The sequence below is a fragment of the Mus musculus genome, chromosome 6, assembly GCF_000001635.26.
Source record: "Mus musculus strain C57BL/6J chromosome 6, GRCm38.p6 C57BL/6J".
NCBI classification, from domain to species: Eukaryota; Metazoa; Chordata; class Mammalia; order Rodentia; family Muridae; genus Mus; species Mus musculus.
This window is the reverse complement of record NC_000072.6, coordinates 18,023,983-18,043,097: the sequence shown is the minus strand read 5'-3', so window position 1 is coordinate 18,043,097 and position 19,115 is coordinate 18,023,983. Positions and strand designations below refer to the sequence as shown.

Genomic DNA, 19,115 nt, shown 5'->3' with positions numbered 1-19,115 from the left:
CCTGCACCCCATGCACAGACACACATGAGAAATAGCTGTCAATAAAGGTCTTTGAGAACTTAGCTTATATCAGTGACTTAGCTAATTAAATAAAAACCTATATTTGAATAAATACAGTTAAACCAGGATTATAAAATTTAAGTAGATTAAGAATTTTTTTAAATACGTGGTATGTGATATACACTGAATAAACAAATGGTGGTATTGTAATTTTTATTGCTGCTAATTGTAATAAAACACACTATAAAAAAAGCCAAATTTGTCAAACTGCCAGTGATATGCTAAAAATATTTAAAGTCGTCTTTTTCTCCCTCTACCTCTTCTTTGTCTTTCTCTCCACCACCCCGACCCCCAACTATGTGCTGGGAATCACTGTATGCCAAGCAAGTGCCAGACTTAAAAATAATTAAATGCTCTAACCTGACACGAATATATCAGAATCCACCAGGCAGCATTCAAAGCTCAAGTGAAGACCAAATTACCTGATAAGGTATTTCCTGTTTGTCCTCTCCCTTTCAGTCAACTGTGTGAACTCAAAGGCAGAGCTTTGCCACCAACTTCAGATCAGAAACAGCAAACGCTTCTCTATAAAATCTAAGCCATCTGTGATCTTGGGGCCAGCAAGATGTACCATAGGTCATCACAAGTCGACCCCACTCTGTTTTACCTGCCTATTCCCCATTAATAAAATTGTGTTACATTTTCTCTAGTCATCTCAACAGACCTGTTCCCTACACCTCTTGCATACATCTACATGAGCATGTGACAATTTCTTTTCTGTACAAATAACAAGTATTTATTAGCAGGTATCGTATGGTATTTGTTCCCTTCAGAGCCTCTTTGTCCCTGAACCTCCCTGAAGGGTCACATCCATGGACCACCCTTTACCTGTTGGTTAGATTAAGCCAATTTGGAAACTCAGCAAATAGCTGGCTGTCAGACATGTGATCTAGCCATTTATTAATTCCCCTGGCTTCCTCCCTACAAGATTTCCCTGCTGTCTGTGTCCCTTCACTGGCAGGCTCAGCTCTTCTCTGACAGAGTCTGTAAGATTTGCTCCTTCTGGCTCCCAAGCCCTTCCTTCCTTCCCTTTGCCCCTTTGGGTCTGGGAGTGGTAACAGCTCCTTGGCTCACACCTTCTTAAAATGTCTTTGTAAATCAAACCATCTTGAATTATCCCACCATCTGTTTCCAGGTGAGAGTTTGACAGCATTCCTGCTATATGGGTCTTAGAGTACCTCACATTAATTTACAGGCTTACTAGCAATACGTGTGTTCATTCCTGGCACAGCAGGCCAACTGTTAATATCAATGGACTTAGATTTTATCTTGTCTGTGGCAGTCAGTGAACATGGTTTTGCATTTTTCTTTTTTTTTTATTATTAGATATTTTCTATATTTACATTTTAAATGTTAGCCCCTTTCCTCTTTTTCCCTCCGAAAACCACCTATTCCCTTCTCCCTCCCCCTGCTCACCAACCCACCCACTCCCACTTTCTGGCCCTGGCATTCCCCTATACTGGGGCATAGAACCTTCACAGGCCCTAGGGCCTCTCCTCTCATTGATGAGCAACAAGGCCATCCTCTGCTACATATGTAGCTAGAACCATGAGTCCTACCATGTGTTTTCTTTGATTGGTGGTTTAGAGACTGACCCACTTGGGGATCCATCCCATAAACAACCATCAAACCCAGACACTATTGTAGATGCCAACAAGAACTTGCTGACAGGAGCCTGATATAGCTATCTCCTGAGAGGCTCTGCCAGTGCCTGGAAAATACAGAAGTGGAGGCTCACAGTCATCCATTGGACAGAGCACAGGGTCCCCAATGAAGGAGCTAGAGAAAGTACTCAAAAAGCTGAAGGGGTTTGCAGCCCCATAGGAGGAACATCAATATGAACTAACCAGTACCCCCAGAGCTCCTTGGGACTAAACCACCAACCAAAGGTTTTGCGTTTTTCTGCATGTCTACTTTCACTTAGGTTTCTTCTGAGCTGTCTTCCAGGATCTGAAATGCATATCCCTCAACAGTTACACTTAGAGAATATTATCTACTGTCTCTGTGTGTGAGAGAGAGAATCTCACTATATTGCCCAAGCTGGTCTCAGACTCCTCAGAATCCTGGTGGGTCTCTGTAACTGGCAGTCCATGTGGCTACCACACCCACTCACTGCGTTGTCTGTAATAATCTTTGTGGTCCAAACCTTTAAAATACATACCTACATTTTTTTAATTATACTTTTAATATTTGTGTTCTTAATGTGTTTTTAACATTTTGCAGTGTGAAATGCCAATTTGATTACATCTATTTCCCCACTGTACACCAGTTTTCACATCAAACTTGTAATACTTTCATCTGTTGATATTTGGAGGTTTTCTACATAGATGTTCACTGTGGAAAATAAAAATTTTACCTCTTTCCATTTCTTATGCTTATTTTCTTAGAAATTTTAGCATTTTGCTCCCATAGGTTAATAATAGTAGTACTAATGGATGTCCTTGTTTGATTCCTTTGAAGACTGCATTTATATTTCATCACTGAACATGATGTTCTTTTCAACTAGTTAAAATAGTTTTTTGCTTTTGGATGCATGTAAGGCATTTTATATTAATGTATGCATGCACAGTTTATGTAAATGCTGAATGTAATCAAGTATTTATTCTGTTTATTTTGAAGTAATCAAATTGTACTGTGTTTATAGATTGAATTACATTGACTTTTTTAGATGTGGAAGTATTTTTGACTTCCTGATTAAGAGTTATACATATCTTTTAATAATTTGTGCCTACTATCTATAAAAATTAATAACTATAAAAGGTATTGCATCATACTTGTCTAGTTTTATTGCTATGGTAACAGTAATTTAGAAAAGTTAATTGAGTTTTCTAGTTTCTAAACCTTATAGAATTTGCAATTGTTTTCTTTTTTGCTTTAGGAAAAACTGCATTCAGTACAAACTGAATGTTTTTTCTTTTGTTGTTGTCTTTTTTTAACTAGTTATTTCTTACGGAAGCTTGTATTGTTTTCTAATATTCCAAAGAACATTAGTTTTGTTGACTTTCATAATTCATATATGGTTTCCATTTTATTAATATATATAATTATGTTATCATTTTTTTCTCACTGGTGTCCTGAAGTTACTCTGTTATTCATTTTCTAATTTAAGGGAAGGTGAACAACTCACTATTCTAGGATTTTTTTTTCTTTTCCAATATAAAGACTTGGCACTAACATCTTCATTTAATTATGTCAGACTATTTTATTAGTATTCCATTTAAAATGTTAGGACTCCTATTATGAATTCCATTTTCATCAAGGATGTATTTAGAAACATTTTAAAGTCTCTTAGCATGCTTTTCAAATGGTTATCTTGTAAAAGAATTATCTTGTAACTCATTCCTGCTTTGATTAAGTTTTGAGATGAAATGAGCTTTATAAAAGAACAATTCTAAATTAAGTACAATGGTGTACGTCTATAGTACCAGCACTCTCTTGCAAGGCAAAAGCCAGAGGCTCCCTTCACAAGCACAACCTTTGCTTCATAGCAAGATCGTATCTCAGAAAAAAAAAAGATAGTTATTTCATATTTCCCGAATATTTTGCATACCTTAGTACATAAACAACTTTTAAGTGTTTCATGATTATTTTTAAAACTTTAGTGGTTTTTAATTTTTAGTTGTGAAGAACATGTTGTATGCACACTGATGATATGGCATTTCTTGTTCAAGTCTTTTTATAGCCTTACTAATACTCATGCTTCCATGCTTTCTCAATATGTAAATTATAAGAAATGATTACAAAATCTCCTTCCTCCTCTCCATGTCCTTGCAGTAAGATGGCAGATAAAAGTCTTTAAGTTTTGTATCAAGGTAGGCCAAGAGAATTTTTAAAATATTTTTGTCAATGGGAGATTAACAAATACAACCTGAGTAAAAGCTTAAGAGTTGTTTTATCTTTCTGTTTACTCTCTTGCTGCTTTTGATATATTTCACCACATGAATAAGTTCCAGTAACTTCATAAATAATAAACAACTATCACCAAGCTATTTCTCATAGGTGTATGAGATTATCAGACATCCATGTTCCCAGTTTACCCCAGAAGAAAAATTGCCCATTTGGACCTAGTTTGAATTTCTAACCATTAAAAACAATGAACTTACAGATGAGAGCTCTCATTTAAGCACCTCAATTTTAGGGTTGTGTGTTACAGGCGGGGGGGGGGGGAGGAGGAGGAGGAGGAGGAAGAAGAAGAAGAAGAAGAGAAGAAGAAATTGATACAATTGGTTCAAGAAATGGGTTGGGCTAGACTCTAAGACTATGCACTTGTTCTATTAAATTTTTCTGTGATAATTTAGACTGTAATATTGGTAATTTTAAATTATTGCCATCTAAGTGAAAATTACGTTTTGTCACTATGTGATTCATCTTTTATCTCAATATTTTGCCTTAAAATCAATTTTTATTCTAATAGTTATGCTTTAATACTTACTTTTCCTTGAGCTTTAATATTTATTTAAATAACATGTAAGAGGTTTAGAAGGAAGTTTATCTTCCATTCTCTGACATTAAACAGAGAAAGTTTAGTTCATTTACATTTATTGTGATTATTGGTGTATATTTCTGCTAACCCTGTCTTTAAAAAGCTTTTCTCTTTTTCTATCTTCTTGCCTGTCAGTTTGTGAAAGATTTGCTGTTCCTTCTCTTTTGCCCCTGCTGTTGTGTAACTTTCATTTTTGTGTGATTATCCTTAAATTTTTAACACAATTCCAAATAAGTCTAAAAAGAGAAAGTAAAAATTACAAGTGAGGAAGTTCTAGCTTTTATTATTCTCCACTGGTTCTGGTACCCCCTGGTGTTTTAGGAACCAACAAATATTTTAGTATCCTTCTCTGTGGAGTTCCTGTACAAGTCTGTTGTCTATGTTTTAATTAGAGTGCCTTTCTCTTTGTGCCCCACAGTCCTTCAAAGATCAGGATAAACATCTTTATTAGTATACTATTATAAACATGTCCGAGCATCAGATTTTCTTTTAATTAGTTTTATAGGAAGTAAGCTTTCTATCCATAATGTAAATGTTTCAAATTGGGTTTTTTTTTTTCCTTTCAAGGTATCTTGACTGCTCTAAATCTATTGTATTCGCAATCACATTTTAGAATCAGCAGCTCAGGGATTTCTTCTCCACCTGAAAATCATTTAGATAATAAGGTCCTGAAGATCAAGCAATTACAATAATCAGAATGAGATTTTGGTGGACACAAGAGAGAGTTTATTTTGCATGTGGAAAGAATGTGAATGGTTGTGCCAAAGGGAACACTGGGAAGGGTGGGATTTTCTAGAGATAGTGCCATAATATCTTCTATTGCCACATTCTATTGTTATTTTCCTATCAAAACGTAGATGGTATTTCTTGCCCTCTTAAATCTAGACAGGCCCTGTGCCTGCTTTGATGGGATCCAAATGCAGTTCCTAAATAGCTGGCCAAAATTTACATCCTCTTCCTTAATCTGTGCCAGCCTGTAAGAAGTCCATAAGATGTAGAGGGTCGCAGAATTGCTAGATATATAAACATAAAAGCCATACAGGCCCTCTAGTTTAGTCAAACTGAGGTGACTCTAATCCTAGTTGCCACTATGTGAAGAACCCCAAGCATAAATCTGGAAGCCAAATCTAGTCCACAGAGCTATAAAAGGTTTGTTATGTTTTGAAGCACTGAACTTGGAAATATTTTGATAGAAGCAATATGAAACTGAAACAGGTATATATTTGGGTTTTTTCACTAATTATCTAGGAAATTATATATGCATTTTTTAATGATTAAAGTATAATTAATTATCGTTTCATAGTAATACGTTTTTACTCAGTACAAATGTTTCCTAACCTCGCTTGAGACTTCTCCTTTAACCTAGAGATCTTTACAAGAATACTGTTTAGTTTTCAAGACCAAGAAGTCTTTCTTACTCGGTCTCTTAATGAGTGTTCATATAATTCTGTTATAATCATGGAACAACCTATGAAGAACTGACTCTTAATTGGTTAATGCTTTAATCATCCAATATAGAGGACATCAGTGACTAAGTCACATGTAGTTGAAAGAATGTGTATGCTGCTGTTACACACTCAAGCACTATGTTATTGTTGGCCAAATTCAGTTGGTTCTGGTGCTATTTAATTCTCTGCAACTTGGTGATTTTTCTGTGACTTGTACTATCAGTTACTAAAATAAGAGTGCTGACATCTCCAATTGTAACTGTAAATTAATGTGTTTTCTTTCACTTTTGTTAATTATGCTTTATGTATGTTGAAGAACTGTTGTTTAGTGTATGCACATTTAGGAGTGTTTCTTATTGGTGAAAAAGTTGACATGTAATCATTGCATTATATTCTCATTATTCTAGATAACTTTTCATATTTAACTATCTACTTTGATAGTGAAAGGTCAAATTATTTTTTCTTTAAATTATATTTACATCATTTATCTTTCTCTGGCCTCTATTTTCCTACCTATATAATGTTTAGAAAGAATTTGTTGTAGAGAGCTTGTAAGTGAACATTTTGTGGGTTTTTTAAACCACTTTTTAACAATGTTGCCTTTGAACTATATGTTTTAATTAATTCTTATGATGTCAGCCCTTAATCCCCTCCCTCTTTAAATTGCTCTGTTTTTTGTGTTACCTCTACACACAACATAAATCCGATTTGATAATTTTATAATTTTGGCTTTCAACTATCAGCATAATGATTAACTGAATGAATGAATGGTATTGGAGTGCATACGTGTGCTGTGGCACATGTGTAGAGGTCATATGTGTGCTATGACACACATGTAGAGGTCATGTGTGTGCTGTGGCACATGTGTAGAGGTCATATATGTGCTGTGGCACATATGTAGAGGTCATACTGTGCTGTGGCACATGTGTAGAGCTCATGCATGTACTGTGGCACATGTGTAGCAGTCATATGAGTGTTGTGGCACATGTATAGAGGTCATACATGTGCTGTGGCACATGTGTAGAGGTCACAAGGATAACTTTCCAGAAATGATTCTTGGCTCCACCTTGCTTTTGAGGCAGGGTTTCTCTTCTTTCTGCTACTGCCTCCCATCTCACGGTAGGAGGGCAGAGATTACAGATGCATGCCACTGCCATGACATCAAGCCTTTTATGTGGGGTCCAGGGATCAACCTCAGGTCACCAGTTTTACACAGCAGGGGCTTTTTATTGGCTAAGCATCTCCCTGTTAACATATATTAAAAACCTAGAGAAGGCTACTATACCCCATTATATTTATACAGACATGTATTAATTCTCTTGCTTTTTCCTTGTCCAAATTTCTTTTTATCTCACATAGAACTTGTGTGTGTGTGTGTGTGTGTGTGTGTGTGTGTGTGTGTGTGCGCGCGCGCGCGAAGGTTCTTGAGCACCCACCTGCACATGCACACTGCATATTCCCAAGTGTACAGGTGCAAGACTGCAAGGGGTGATTCTGATGCTTTGGTCAGAATCTGCATGAAAGGTCCTGTCCCCCAATTGGTTCTTGATCTACCAATAAATACGCTAGCAGCCAATGGTTGGGTAAAAGAAGTGGGACTTCCTGCAGGCAGGCTAGAAGATGCAGAAGGGGGAAAGAAAATTCTCCATGCTTTGGAGAGAGAGAGAGAGCCACCAGCCATGTGAGATCTCAGGTGGAGGGATCGTTGGTTGCTCCCCGAGCTGGGCTTGGGGTAACAGGCAGGATATTAGAAACACAACTAAGCTGAGGGCAGATTTAGGGTGCTGAGCAAGGGAAAGGTAACCAGGAAACTAAGTTGAGGGCATATTTTAAGATGTTGAGATAGGAGTGAAGATGGGGCACATTAGCTGTGGAAGGCTTAGAAGTGCCCTACCATTGAGCTAAAAAGCATATCAAAAATAACCTTGTACATGTGTAAGTGTGTGTGTGTGTGTGTGTGTGTGTGTGTGTGTGTGTGTGCGCGTGTGTCTTTCATCCATGGATCCAAGGTATCTGGTAGAGTGGTCTGCCTGGAACTTAAAGTGGGGTAGTAGAAACTACATGCTACACAAGACCTTGATGTTGAGAATGTCTTCATCAATTACAGTCCACGTTATTTTTTTAGATAAGGTCTCTCACTGAACATGAAACTCGCCAATTTTGCTAGACTGGTGGGCCAAAGAGATCCAGGGATCTTGCCACTACCATAATTACATCTATGGCTACTTTTCCTGATTTTAGATGGGTGTTGAGAATCTAAAGACGAACCTATCATGTTTGTACAGCAAGCACTCTACCAACTGAGCCACCTCCTGGGCTCACTTCAGGGCCTTTTCTCAGTATTTCTCTTCTGCCTGAAGAAGCACATTTAGCAATTGTTCTCTCATAAACTCCTAACGGTGGATCCTCTCTGTTTTCCTTTATCTGGGTACATATGTATTTGACTTTTACTTGTAAAGAATATTCTCACCAATTACAGAATTTTAGGCTGACAGTTCTCATTATGTTTTATAATGTTCTTCCTATCTCCTCATCTTTTGTAATCCATAAGAAATCTGAAGTCATTCACACTGTCTTTTAAAAAAAAAAAAGATTGATTTATTCATATGAGTACACTGTACCTGTCTTCAGACACACCGGAAGAGGGTGTCAGATCCCATTACAAATGGTTGCCAGTCACCGTGTGGTTGCTGGGAATTGAACTCAGGACCTCTGGAAGAGCAGTCAGTGCTCTTAACCACTGAGCCATCTCTGAAGCCCCCACACTATCATTTTTATTTCTCTTTATCATAATGAATAATGATGAGGAATAATGAAATATTTGTCATTACCAGTTATAAGAATTTTTTTTATCATCGATCTATCTTCCAGTGCTTCTGTCTCCTCTGTCTTGTGATTTATAAGGTTTGCCTGGTTCCTCATTCCATACTCTGATGGGACCTTCTATTGTCTATTTGTCTTCTGTTTAAGAGATGGTTGTAGAGGGGCTAGAGATATAGTGCAGTGGTTACAAGTACTTGATGCTCTACCATCCCCAGCTCAAGTCAGAAATTTCACCTTGCCAGTTTGGACTGTGGCTCAAACTCTTCTCTTCTTTAATGGAGAAAATAGACTGACTCATTTCCCTAAAGTGCCATACTGAACTTATAAGCAAACTAACATTAATCGTTTTGTTTTTAAGTTCTGTATACTGTAGTAAAGTTTATGGTCAGTTTCAAGATTTTTTTTTAAGAGATCCTGGATTTCTTGAATTTTATTTTGCAATGCTACCACCCTAGAGTTGGGGCTGGTCTTCAACAACAACAACAAAAAAAAGTGGTACATTCATGACATGGTTTCAGGGATCATATTACATATTTTCTTTCTCTGAAAGGTCCATGTGTGTTGATGACTATCCAGTGCCTGGAGAGATAGGTACCTCATAGCTTTGCGCAACTCTAAACTTTTGTTCTGTATAAAATCTCTCTTGGGCTTAGAAGCATAGGTCTTTTGGCATCAACTCACCAAAATTTACTGAGATTTAAATGGCTTTTCCTTTGGTTATGAGATGGTTCTAGGGGGCTAGAGATGTAGTTCAGTGGTTACAAGTACGTGATGCTCTTCCAAAAGACTAGTGTTCTGTTCCCAGCACAAATGTCGGGTGGCCCACAACTGTAACTCCAGCTCCAGGGGATCTGAAAGCTCTGGTCTCTGAGGGTCCCTACAGTCATGTGCACATACCTACATGCAGGCACGCGTGGGCACACATGTGCACACACATAATTTAAAATAATAAAAATAAATCTTTTTAGAAAATAGTTATATTTGGGTCACTGCCTCAAGAAGAAACTAACTCAGACTGAAAGACAAATGACCATGTAGTTGAAGAAGTAACTTCATTTTTAAAGGGTGGAGATAGTCTGGTAGTAAATTAGTTCTCTTCTCTGCCCTGGGAGATTAGACAAACAATGGATCTAACTAAGAAAATAGACTGACTCATTTGGCTAAGATGCCATACTGAAGTTATAAGCAAACTAACATTAATCATTTTTTAAGTGGGGGGGGGGGTGGATTCTGTATATTGTAGTAAATTTTATGGTCAATTCTGAAATTTCTTATTAAAGAAATACGAAACTCAAACATTGAATTGATAGACATAAAGCACTCTGAATCTGCCTTTTCTTCCCTCACCCTCTGCTGTAAGCGGAGTGACGTATGAAAAGTACCCTGCCATTTATTTGTCAACTCGTCTTTGCTATGGTCATAGCTGATGACAAAAGAAAGGCTCGCCTTTCCTCCTGCTTGCCGTGAACATTTTCCAACTACCTGTCCAAGGGCATTTAAGCGACTAGATGCTTAAGAGACCCGAGGCGGGAGCCTCTCAGTGGGAAGAGATGCTGTATGGGACTATGTAATGGGTCATCAGTGGCTAGGGGTGGAGTAGGGAGAGAAGTGGAATCACAGATCTGGAAGAGACCAGTCATCTGGTTCAGACTGCCTCCAGACAGGTCAGAAGGGGTGTTTGGGTGGGCCTTTTTGCACATCTGGGTTTAGCCTTTCTTGAACTTTTTTAGCCTTTTGCCTTTGACCAAAACTGATCTGTACTCAGCAAGGCATGTGGCGCTTCCTCGTGAAGCTCTTTGGGGAGGATTTAATTGGCTCTAAGAATGGTCCATCCCTTTTCTAGGAGGCCTGTTTCAGGTTTAGGTCATTCCATTGGCCTCACCATCCACGGAAGGGCAGGTCTCCTGGCCATATAATTCCCTGGGCGGAGAGGAAGGGATCCTAAACTATGGTCACACTCTATGTGTTTCTAACAGCCCTTGAGCTGTGAGGACAGGACGTGCTGGAACGGGTGGGACTTGTGAGCTGGAGTTTCAAAGTTTTCATTGTCCACGGTTGAAGCCTGTAACCTGTCTACCTTCCCCTAAAATCGCATCTAGTGCCTGGTTTCAGTTACTGCTAGAAGTGAAACTTCAGGACTTCAACAAACTTAGAATGGCGGCAGCGGGTGAAGATAAATTTTAGCTCTTTCCTCTGCTTCCTTCGGGAAGAAGCTGGTGACCATAAATTGAGGTGCAGGAGGTAATGCTGTTGGGAGCGATCCCGGCCCTCCCCAGTCAGCGCGCGCTCCTTCTCAGAGCCTAGCTCACCCCCTCCCTCGCCCAGCGAAGACGAAGCAGAACTTCCCCTGGGTCGCAGCCCAGTGATATGGAGCAGCTCTGGCGCGGAGCCCTGCTCTTCCCGAGTCGTGGGTGGCGCGGTGCTTGTTTCCCTCTCCTCCCTTTCCGGACCCAAAAGGGGATGTATCTGGGTCAGCCTGGGAGGGGCCGGACCTGCCATGGACAGAGAGGGGGAAGGGGGTGGCGATGACAGCATCTTTCAGGTTTTTGGCATCTGTGGGCTGTGCCTCGTCCAGCCTCTCACCGCTTGCTTGCTCGGTGCTGGGCCATAGCTGACGTTCTGGCGAATCCTGGCCCAAGAGGTGGAAGATGCGGATGGGGTGGGGAGTACCGTTATCCTTCCTATCCGCGTGCCTGCTCGATATACAATGACCATACAACCCCTTCATACTCCCCATTCCCCCGGGCACGCTCCTGGGTAGTGGTGGTGGCGGTGGGGCCCCCGCCCCAGGAAAAGAGCAATGGAACAGTTCAAGGTCGCTGTAAGTTCCTGGTCTGTCCTTTCCGGTGATAAACCACAAGGCTTCAAGCCAGTTGCTGTTCAAGATGCTCCACCCTTGGGCCCAAGCCCCATCTCTACTCTGTAGGGACCCAGGTCCGAGGTCCCGCGTCACTGTATTTTCACTGTACTTCAGCCAGACGCACAGGTTGGACACCCTGCCTGGAGAGATGCAGTCCAAGCCAGGGAGCAGATAGATACCTGGCTGCCTAGGAGCCCCTCTGTCATCTATTGCACTCCCTCAACAGCATAAGGAGGAGCTGTGTGTGCGTAAAAGCCACATCTTCCCAAGGGCGCTTAGACTGAAACTGTTGCTTGAGATCTCCTGGGTCCCAGCCCCTCTCCCCTACTCCCTTCATGTATGGCACACAGGATCGGGGCCATAGGTCTTCATTTTCGGGGCCTAGGCTTTCCTTCTCAACCTGGTCAGACACTGGGTGGTCAGACATGGCAGGTCCCAATTCCCATGAGTATCTATCTCCCAGTGCTCAAAGCAATGAGTTGGAAATCATTTTTGTTTTCTTTTATCCTATGGGCAATTATCTCCTCACCCCTCCCATCCCTTACACACGATCTTGCTCGAACCTCAGTTTAGCAGAAACTCTTAGCCTTGACAAAGTGGAGCCTAGGTTCTGGTGGTGGCCCTAACATACTGTGTATCATTGGCTAGGAACTTCCCAAAAGGTGCTTTTGCCTCTATGTTGCTCCGGGCCACTCCGAGGTTTGTTCACCTCCTCTGCCCCTCCTCACCCGGAGATAGCTCTTGCCATCGTTTCTTCCACTCCTCAATAAAACCCAGTGCCCCCTACGCCCCCGCCCGGCGTAGGCGCCCCCTTCTTTAGCTGCGCCTGGAGGGGAACGGAAAGGACAGGGTGCGCGGGAGGCAAGCAGAGCTCGGGGCTGCCTGCGCTCGCAGTGCTTGGGGAATTGGCTGTGGGCGAGGCGGCCCCGGGCTGCCCTTTATCGCTCGCTGGGCTCGTCTTTTGAAACTTTATCAGTGAGTCTCACCACTAGCCGCAGACGCGAGCGGCGGGGGGGCGGGGGCGCAGAGGCGCCGGCAGCCGTGACGAGGCGCTCCCGGAGCTGAGCGCTTCTGCTCCGGGCACGCATGGCGCCCGCACACGGAGTCTGACCTGATGTAGACGCAAGGGGGTTAATATGAACGTCCCTCTCGGTGGAATCTGGCTCTGGCTCCCTCTGCTCTTGACCTGGCTCACCCCTGAGGTCAGCTCTTCATGGTGGTAAGTCCCCGCATATGGGCGCGGTGCTGATGGATTTTTGGAGATGGGAGTGGGGACCCTACTGGTCGTAGAGACCCTCCCTGGCTGATTCCCAGTCCCGGCAGTTGTGGATTCTGAAACAACCATGTCTTAGCACAGCATCCTAAGCTGAACCCCTTTGCTTTTCTCAAAAACCCATTTTAGCTTTGACAACTCCAAAACAATTCACATGCCCCACAAATGAGGGATTTAATGTTCGCTTGTTTGGAGCCAGCTGAGTGACAGCAAAAGCAGCCAATACCTTATTCCACTGAGAAATGTGCTAGCCTGAGCTGTAACTTCTAGCAGTGTGTGTGTGTGTGTGTGTGTGTGTGTGTGTGTGTGTGTGTGTGAATTCACCTTGAAAACTACAACTGCCTCCCCCCACACCCACGACTTCAAAAACTGCCTCAAGAGAGCTCAGTCCAGGCTGTTGGAGTTGTAGAACCTTAAGCCTGTGATTTTGTATTCTTTCCTGGCCTTCCGCATTCCTCGTGCTTCACCCTAGTGAAGCAGCCTCCAGGTAGAGACTATTGCCTAGATGCAAAACTACTGGGACTGAGGTGCCCATTATGCTACCCTGCTCAAAACTGTCTCCCTAAAGTGTAACTGCTGCTGTCTCAATAGGCGGATATGTGATTTACTATGCGTACACTCTGCCAATCTAGAAATCGCCTCCATCTCTCAACTTTCTGACCTGGAAAAGAGATGGAGTTCTGAGCTCTGAAACTTTCTTGTACATAAAGTTCCAGATCAGATATTAAAGTATTCTGATAACAATTCAGAAAGATTGGCCACACACACACACACACATACACACACGCTCGCGCGCGCGTGCTTTTGTGTTTGACAACGGTAAGGATCTTAACCAAATACAGTACAGGACAAAATCAATGGACTATTTAGATTCCAGAATGCCTGAGAGGAACAGGGAAGCACTGATGGTAAGAGGGGGTGGGGGGTCAGCTCCTTTCTAAGATCTTTGAACATGAAGGCCTTTAGGCTTCACCTTGCTGACACAGGATCAAAGACTGATTTATCAGACTGATCATTTTTTTCAATAAAATGATTATTTCTGTTTCCATGTGTGTATAAACATTATTTACCGCTGGGCATTTTGTCACACTGTCTCTCAGCTGTCACTTAAATATATTTTTTTGAGTCACAGCTGCAATGATTTTATGATTATATAAAATAATGGGAATGCAAAAAAAAGATATATTCCTTATTTGGCCACTTTCAAAAGATACCTATGGCAACTTGGGTTGTATAAAAGGTGCCTTTCTAAACCTCTCACCACGAATGGAGAACATCTGCCTAGAGATGATAATGTGATTTTTTTTGTTAAAGTTTCTTTTCAAAAAATACTTTATGGAGCTATAATGCTGATTTTTTTTCAAATATTTAGTGCTGGTGATAACAATAGAAAAGATATTTTCTCCCCAAAAGTTTCTATAAATGCCAAAAAAAAAAGAGCCAGAAAAGGAAACCATTTTGAGGATTTTTTTTTTAATATGGAAAAGATATTATGTTTGTAAGAAGACTGTAGCATTAGATCCCAGCAGGTGCTAAGAGGATACATGCTGGCAGGTTTTGAAGACATTTAGGATCAACAAATGGGAGTGAGGAACTTCTAAAGATCAGCTTCCCCCAAAGCCAAAGACAGACATATGGCAACGTCTTTGAAATTCTCTCTGTGTTCTCCCTAACACAGAGAGATGTGTTGCCCCACCCCCTTCAAGCCCCCATCTTCACAATGCTACTGCCTCTGCCTCCCTGTCCAAGGCTTCATTTGGTGGCCCCAGCTCTGGGAGATAATCATCCACTGTATTGGAGGGTAGCTTTGACCCCGTCATTGGCCGTGCTCCCCTTGCCTGTTTCTTCACTGAATGACAATCAAATAACCCCTGCCTTTTAATGTTACCAGGGAATAAGCAATTCATCCTCAAATAGTGCTGCAGGGCTAGTCTCCCAGGGAGCATCACGTCTGGCCTGTCTGTTAACATCAACTTTGCCTTCCTGTTGGTCTCTTCCAGGTACATGAGAGCTACAGGTGGCTCCTCCAGGGTGATGTGTGACAATGTGCCAGGCCTGGTGAGCCGGCAGCGTCAGCTGTGCCACCGACACCCAGATGTGATGCGTGCCATTGGCCTGGGTGTGGCTGAGTGGACTGCAGAGTGCCAACACCAGTTCCGCCAGCATCGCTGGAACTGCAACACCCTGGACAGAGATCACAGCCTCTTTGGCCGGGTCCTCCTCCGAAGTGAGTCTCCTTCTCCTGGCCCTCCCTGCACCTGTACTCAAAGCCCCCCCCCCTCCCCGCTCATTCTTAATGGCACTCTGTTCAGTATTTTCCATAGAATGTAAATTCCACAAGGGCAGGGACTAGCCTGTACTATTTGCACTCTGATTGGTGCCCGTGTGTTGTAGGTCCCATTCATTTGTTACGAAGACTGACTAGGTAAACTTGTAGTGAGAACCTATTATTGTTTTTCCAGCTACATTTTAGGCAATAAAAATATTTATGAAAGAGGACTAACGATTTTAAATATGGAGATTTCTACTTCTCTTGGAGACTTAACATTTTCTTAATTAGGTAGTTAAGAGTCATTAAGTGTCTGGATATCAAAAGAAAATCAAAGCTAGTGATCTATTAGCATATAATCGAGAAATGAATTAAAATCAGTTTTTACTTGGAAGTAATACTCATCCACTAAACTGGTGAGAGAGAAGCCTTCTACAAGAAATAACTCTGCCCATTCGTTACTGCAAGATTAGACTAGAAATACAACAATTTACATGCAAAGACAGAAACAGAGAACTTTACACTTGTTTTTGCCCACCCAAATCCCTCCCATTCCCAAGAAAATCATCCAGGCTGTGCGCTTGGAAACGCTTAGCAGAGGGTGTTTCTGTCATGTCATTCACGTAGCCCTCGGGTTTTATGAGGCCAAATGCATAAATGAATGCCTCTAAAATCCCCCAAGGGCGTAGTCCTCTCACTCTTAAGAGTCTCCCTAAAGTTAATTTGTGTGATATTCTGCAATTTATTTCTCTCGTTTAAGAAATATACTCTTATGCATTCCTTTTAGAGTTTCGATATGACATCGCAGATTTTTGAAAGGGTAATAGCAAATGTCAGCCTCGTGGAATTTTAAGACTTCTCCTAGGGTAGTTCACCAGTAAATCAATTAATGCTGGACCTTGTCAATGAAAATTTGCAAATGCCCATGGCAATTCACCATAGACTCTCTTGGTTGTAGGTTTTTACTCATTAAAATAGATCAATACTTTCTAATTTAACTTTGTGAGGCTTCTCATTTATACAAGATTAACCTGTAGGTCCGTGAAGTCCTTTGCTTATGGACGGGTACAAAAAAACCAGCCTTGAGATCACAGATGAAAGGAAGCAATTTAAATTTTTTAAATGTATTATAATTACTGGGCAGGGTTGCGGCATATGGAGGTGAGGAGACAGGGCTCAGGGTTTAGTTCTTGCTGTTCACGGCTGGTTCCATAGAGTCAACTCAGCCCTTTCTTGCTGGGTCATAATGCTGCCCTAAGAGGTACCAGCTTCAATAAATGATCCAAAAGATGGCATCTCCTCCAAAGCTGAGGATTCATTCAGAGAACACGTTACAGGGTTACTCAGAGAGAAGAGATGGTAACAGAAGAAAACTGAGCAAACTGACTTAGTCTGAGGCCTCAGGTAAAGAAGGGATTCTAGCTGGGACTTCCTACAGCTGAGCACTTGCTGGGATGCTCAAAGCTTAAAAGCCTCACAGCACACGATTTCCTTCCACCCTTCACAGAAAGCCAACTTCTTTCCAGACATCTCTGCAGATCCCAGAGACTGTCAGTGATGATTCTGTATTGGTTTGCAGAGGGGCTGAATTTGGGCTACCAGCCTGGAAATAATCATGAAATTCCAATGAAGTGATCCAAAGACTTGTTACAGTTAATTACTTAGAGGCAACTTTCAATCTAGGGTTGTGAAGAATTCTCTCTGTTCCAAAGCTAGATGTACCGTTTGATGATCAGGGAAGATAAGATGAAAGGTAGATTGACCGGGCGACGTAATCATTGCTACTAAAACCCCCCATGATTATGGGGAAGTAGAGGATGCTGGCCACATGTGCCCCAGAGTTCCAGAGTAAAACAGAATAACTTTTTTAAACATTTGGAATTTATTCTTTCACAGGTAGAGGGAAAACCCAAACAGTCTTTTAAGGAGATACTCTGAAACTCTAGAATAGGTTTAAAAACAAAGGGAGTTCATCCTTGCAAGTTTCAAGAGGAAAAGGCAAAAGGAAAACAAGACAGTAGATAGAAGATAAAAAAAAAAAAAAGTGGTTTTGTTTTTGTTGTTTGTTTGTTTGTTTTGTAAGGGTTAGCCAGTCCATGACCCTCAAGAAACTCTAGTTCAGGGTTTTATCTTCCCAGGTAAAATCCTCCCAAACGAAGCAAACCCTGCCTGCCCACCCTGTTGACATTGCTGATTCATCACAATCCTGAAAAGGACAGAAGTTTCAACAGTAGCACACCAGGAAGCATTCCCATCAGCATTTAGATTAGGATTTAATTTCAGTTGTGATGACCTGAAAACGAATCGGTTTTTCTAAGAAGCCCATGATCAAATTTTGTTTTGTTATGAAGCCAGCTCTTGCAATGTGCTACTATTTCACACATAACACTTTAGTGAGTCATCTAAAAACACTTAATTGAAAACATCTCAAATCCATATCTGCATGTTACCGCAACATCTGGAGGCAAAACAAAAAAGTCATGTGCAACATTTTTATTTAAGTAAATATTATTAATGAATGTGTTTGACTAATAACAGATAATAAAATTTCCTTTGGAAATTTTTTTTTAGAATTATAGAAAACTACTGGTTTATTTGGATGAGTCAACAAGTCACTGTGATTGTTTACCAGTTACAGGGGGATGATTTTTGCATCTCAAAAACCTCTCTAGTGCTTTCAAAATCCGCGTGTCCCTAACACACTATGATCCACATCTTCCGTGCTTTTCCTCACTTAACAAAATTTCTCACTCGAACTCTAAGACTAGTGGTAAATACATTAAGTGTGTATGATTATTTCTCATGTATGCTATCTGTAAATATGGATATTGGATTACAAATCCCGAGCTTGACTTTCAATGATAAAACAGACAACTCTTAGCAATGACTGTTTCAAAACGGTAAGAATGAAAATATAGTGAAGGTGTTATTTCTCTAAAAGCCAGTAGGTGAAATTAAGCCAGATTAGTCACCACCTCTCGGTGTTCTTTTTCACCCATGTTTGAGTCTTACCGCATTAGCTGGGACTTACGAGCCCACAGACCTTGAGACCAGAGTCTCAACGGCATGACTTGCTACCTGAGGCAAATCTCCATCTAAGTGATTATCCCTAGAAATAATAGTTCACCTTTTTGATGGGCTAGAGTTTTGGAGAGAGAGACTCCTGGATAGCTGAGGTAAGTGCCATTTAACATTGTGTAGATTTTTAATAATGAGACTAGCAAGGGATGCACAGTAAGCTATAGCCGTGAGTGGCACATGGAAATGAGCAAGGCTTCCATGCGGAAAAGTAGGCTGTTCTCCCAGCTGTGTGGTTCAAAAAGTCACACTGGTCTTGACAGATTGAATTGCCAAACGCTTCTCTGCTTTCTGCCTTGCCTTGGCATTCCCTCGCCCGGCTTCTATTTTGATTGTTAATATATTTGCTGCAGCAACCATTAATAAAAGGCCATGCTAGTAACAATGAAATACAGTTCCACTTGAAAAATGAGGTGCACCCAGACTCTAAAGAGCCTTATATCTGTCACTCCACCACAACACCGTGTTATGAGTTACTACAGATTATTAAAATAATTTAATGTAGTTATTGCACTGAAATATGTCCCTCTCAGCCTGTAAGTGAAAATACGCTGCTCTCTAATAAAGAACAAGTCTAAGAAAGCCCCCAAAGGGTTCTTGCCCAAGTCTAATTATAGGCGGTAAATTTGTTTCCTTCCAGAAAAACCAAAGCAAAAGCTTTTCACTGTCTCTGACCCGATACCAATGATTAGTGCAGGTGTTCCAGAGGAAAGGAAAATCACCCCAGTAGTTAGACACAGTGGGCAACTCAAGGATATTGCGTATCACCTTCAACAATCTTTCAATTACTCCTGAAAGCTGATGGCAAGCCAGCTGTCCAG

The 19,115-nt window shown here is 41.2% G+C and overlaps 1 protein-coding gene across 2 annotated transcripts in view; it reads left to right on the top strand.

Moving 5' to 3' along the window:
* Positions 1 to 10,325: 10,325 nt before the first annotated feature.
* Positions 10,326 to 19,115, top strand: part of Wnt2 (wingless-type MMTV integration site family, member 2) — a 47,299-nt gene continuing 38,509 nt past the window's right edge. Inside the window, exons 1-2 of one of the 2 annotated variants that reach the window (XM_006505045.3) lie at positions 10,326 to 10,478; positions 14,948 to 15,174. In XM_006505045.3, the coding sequence (XP_006505108.1) occupies positions 10,372 to 10,478; positions 14,948 to 15,174 (334 nt within the window). In that variant the 5' untranslated portion in view covers positions 10,326 to 10,371. Of the gene's footprint in view, positions 10,479 to 12,652; positions 12,894 to 14,947; positions 15,175 to 19,115 lie in introns of those variants that run through there. The other variant, NM_023653.5, reaches the window with a different exon arrangement.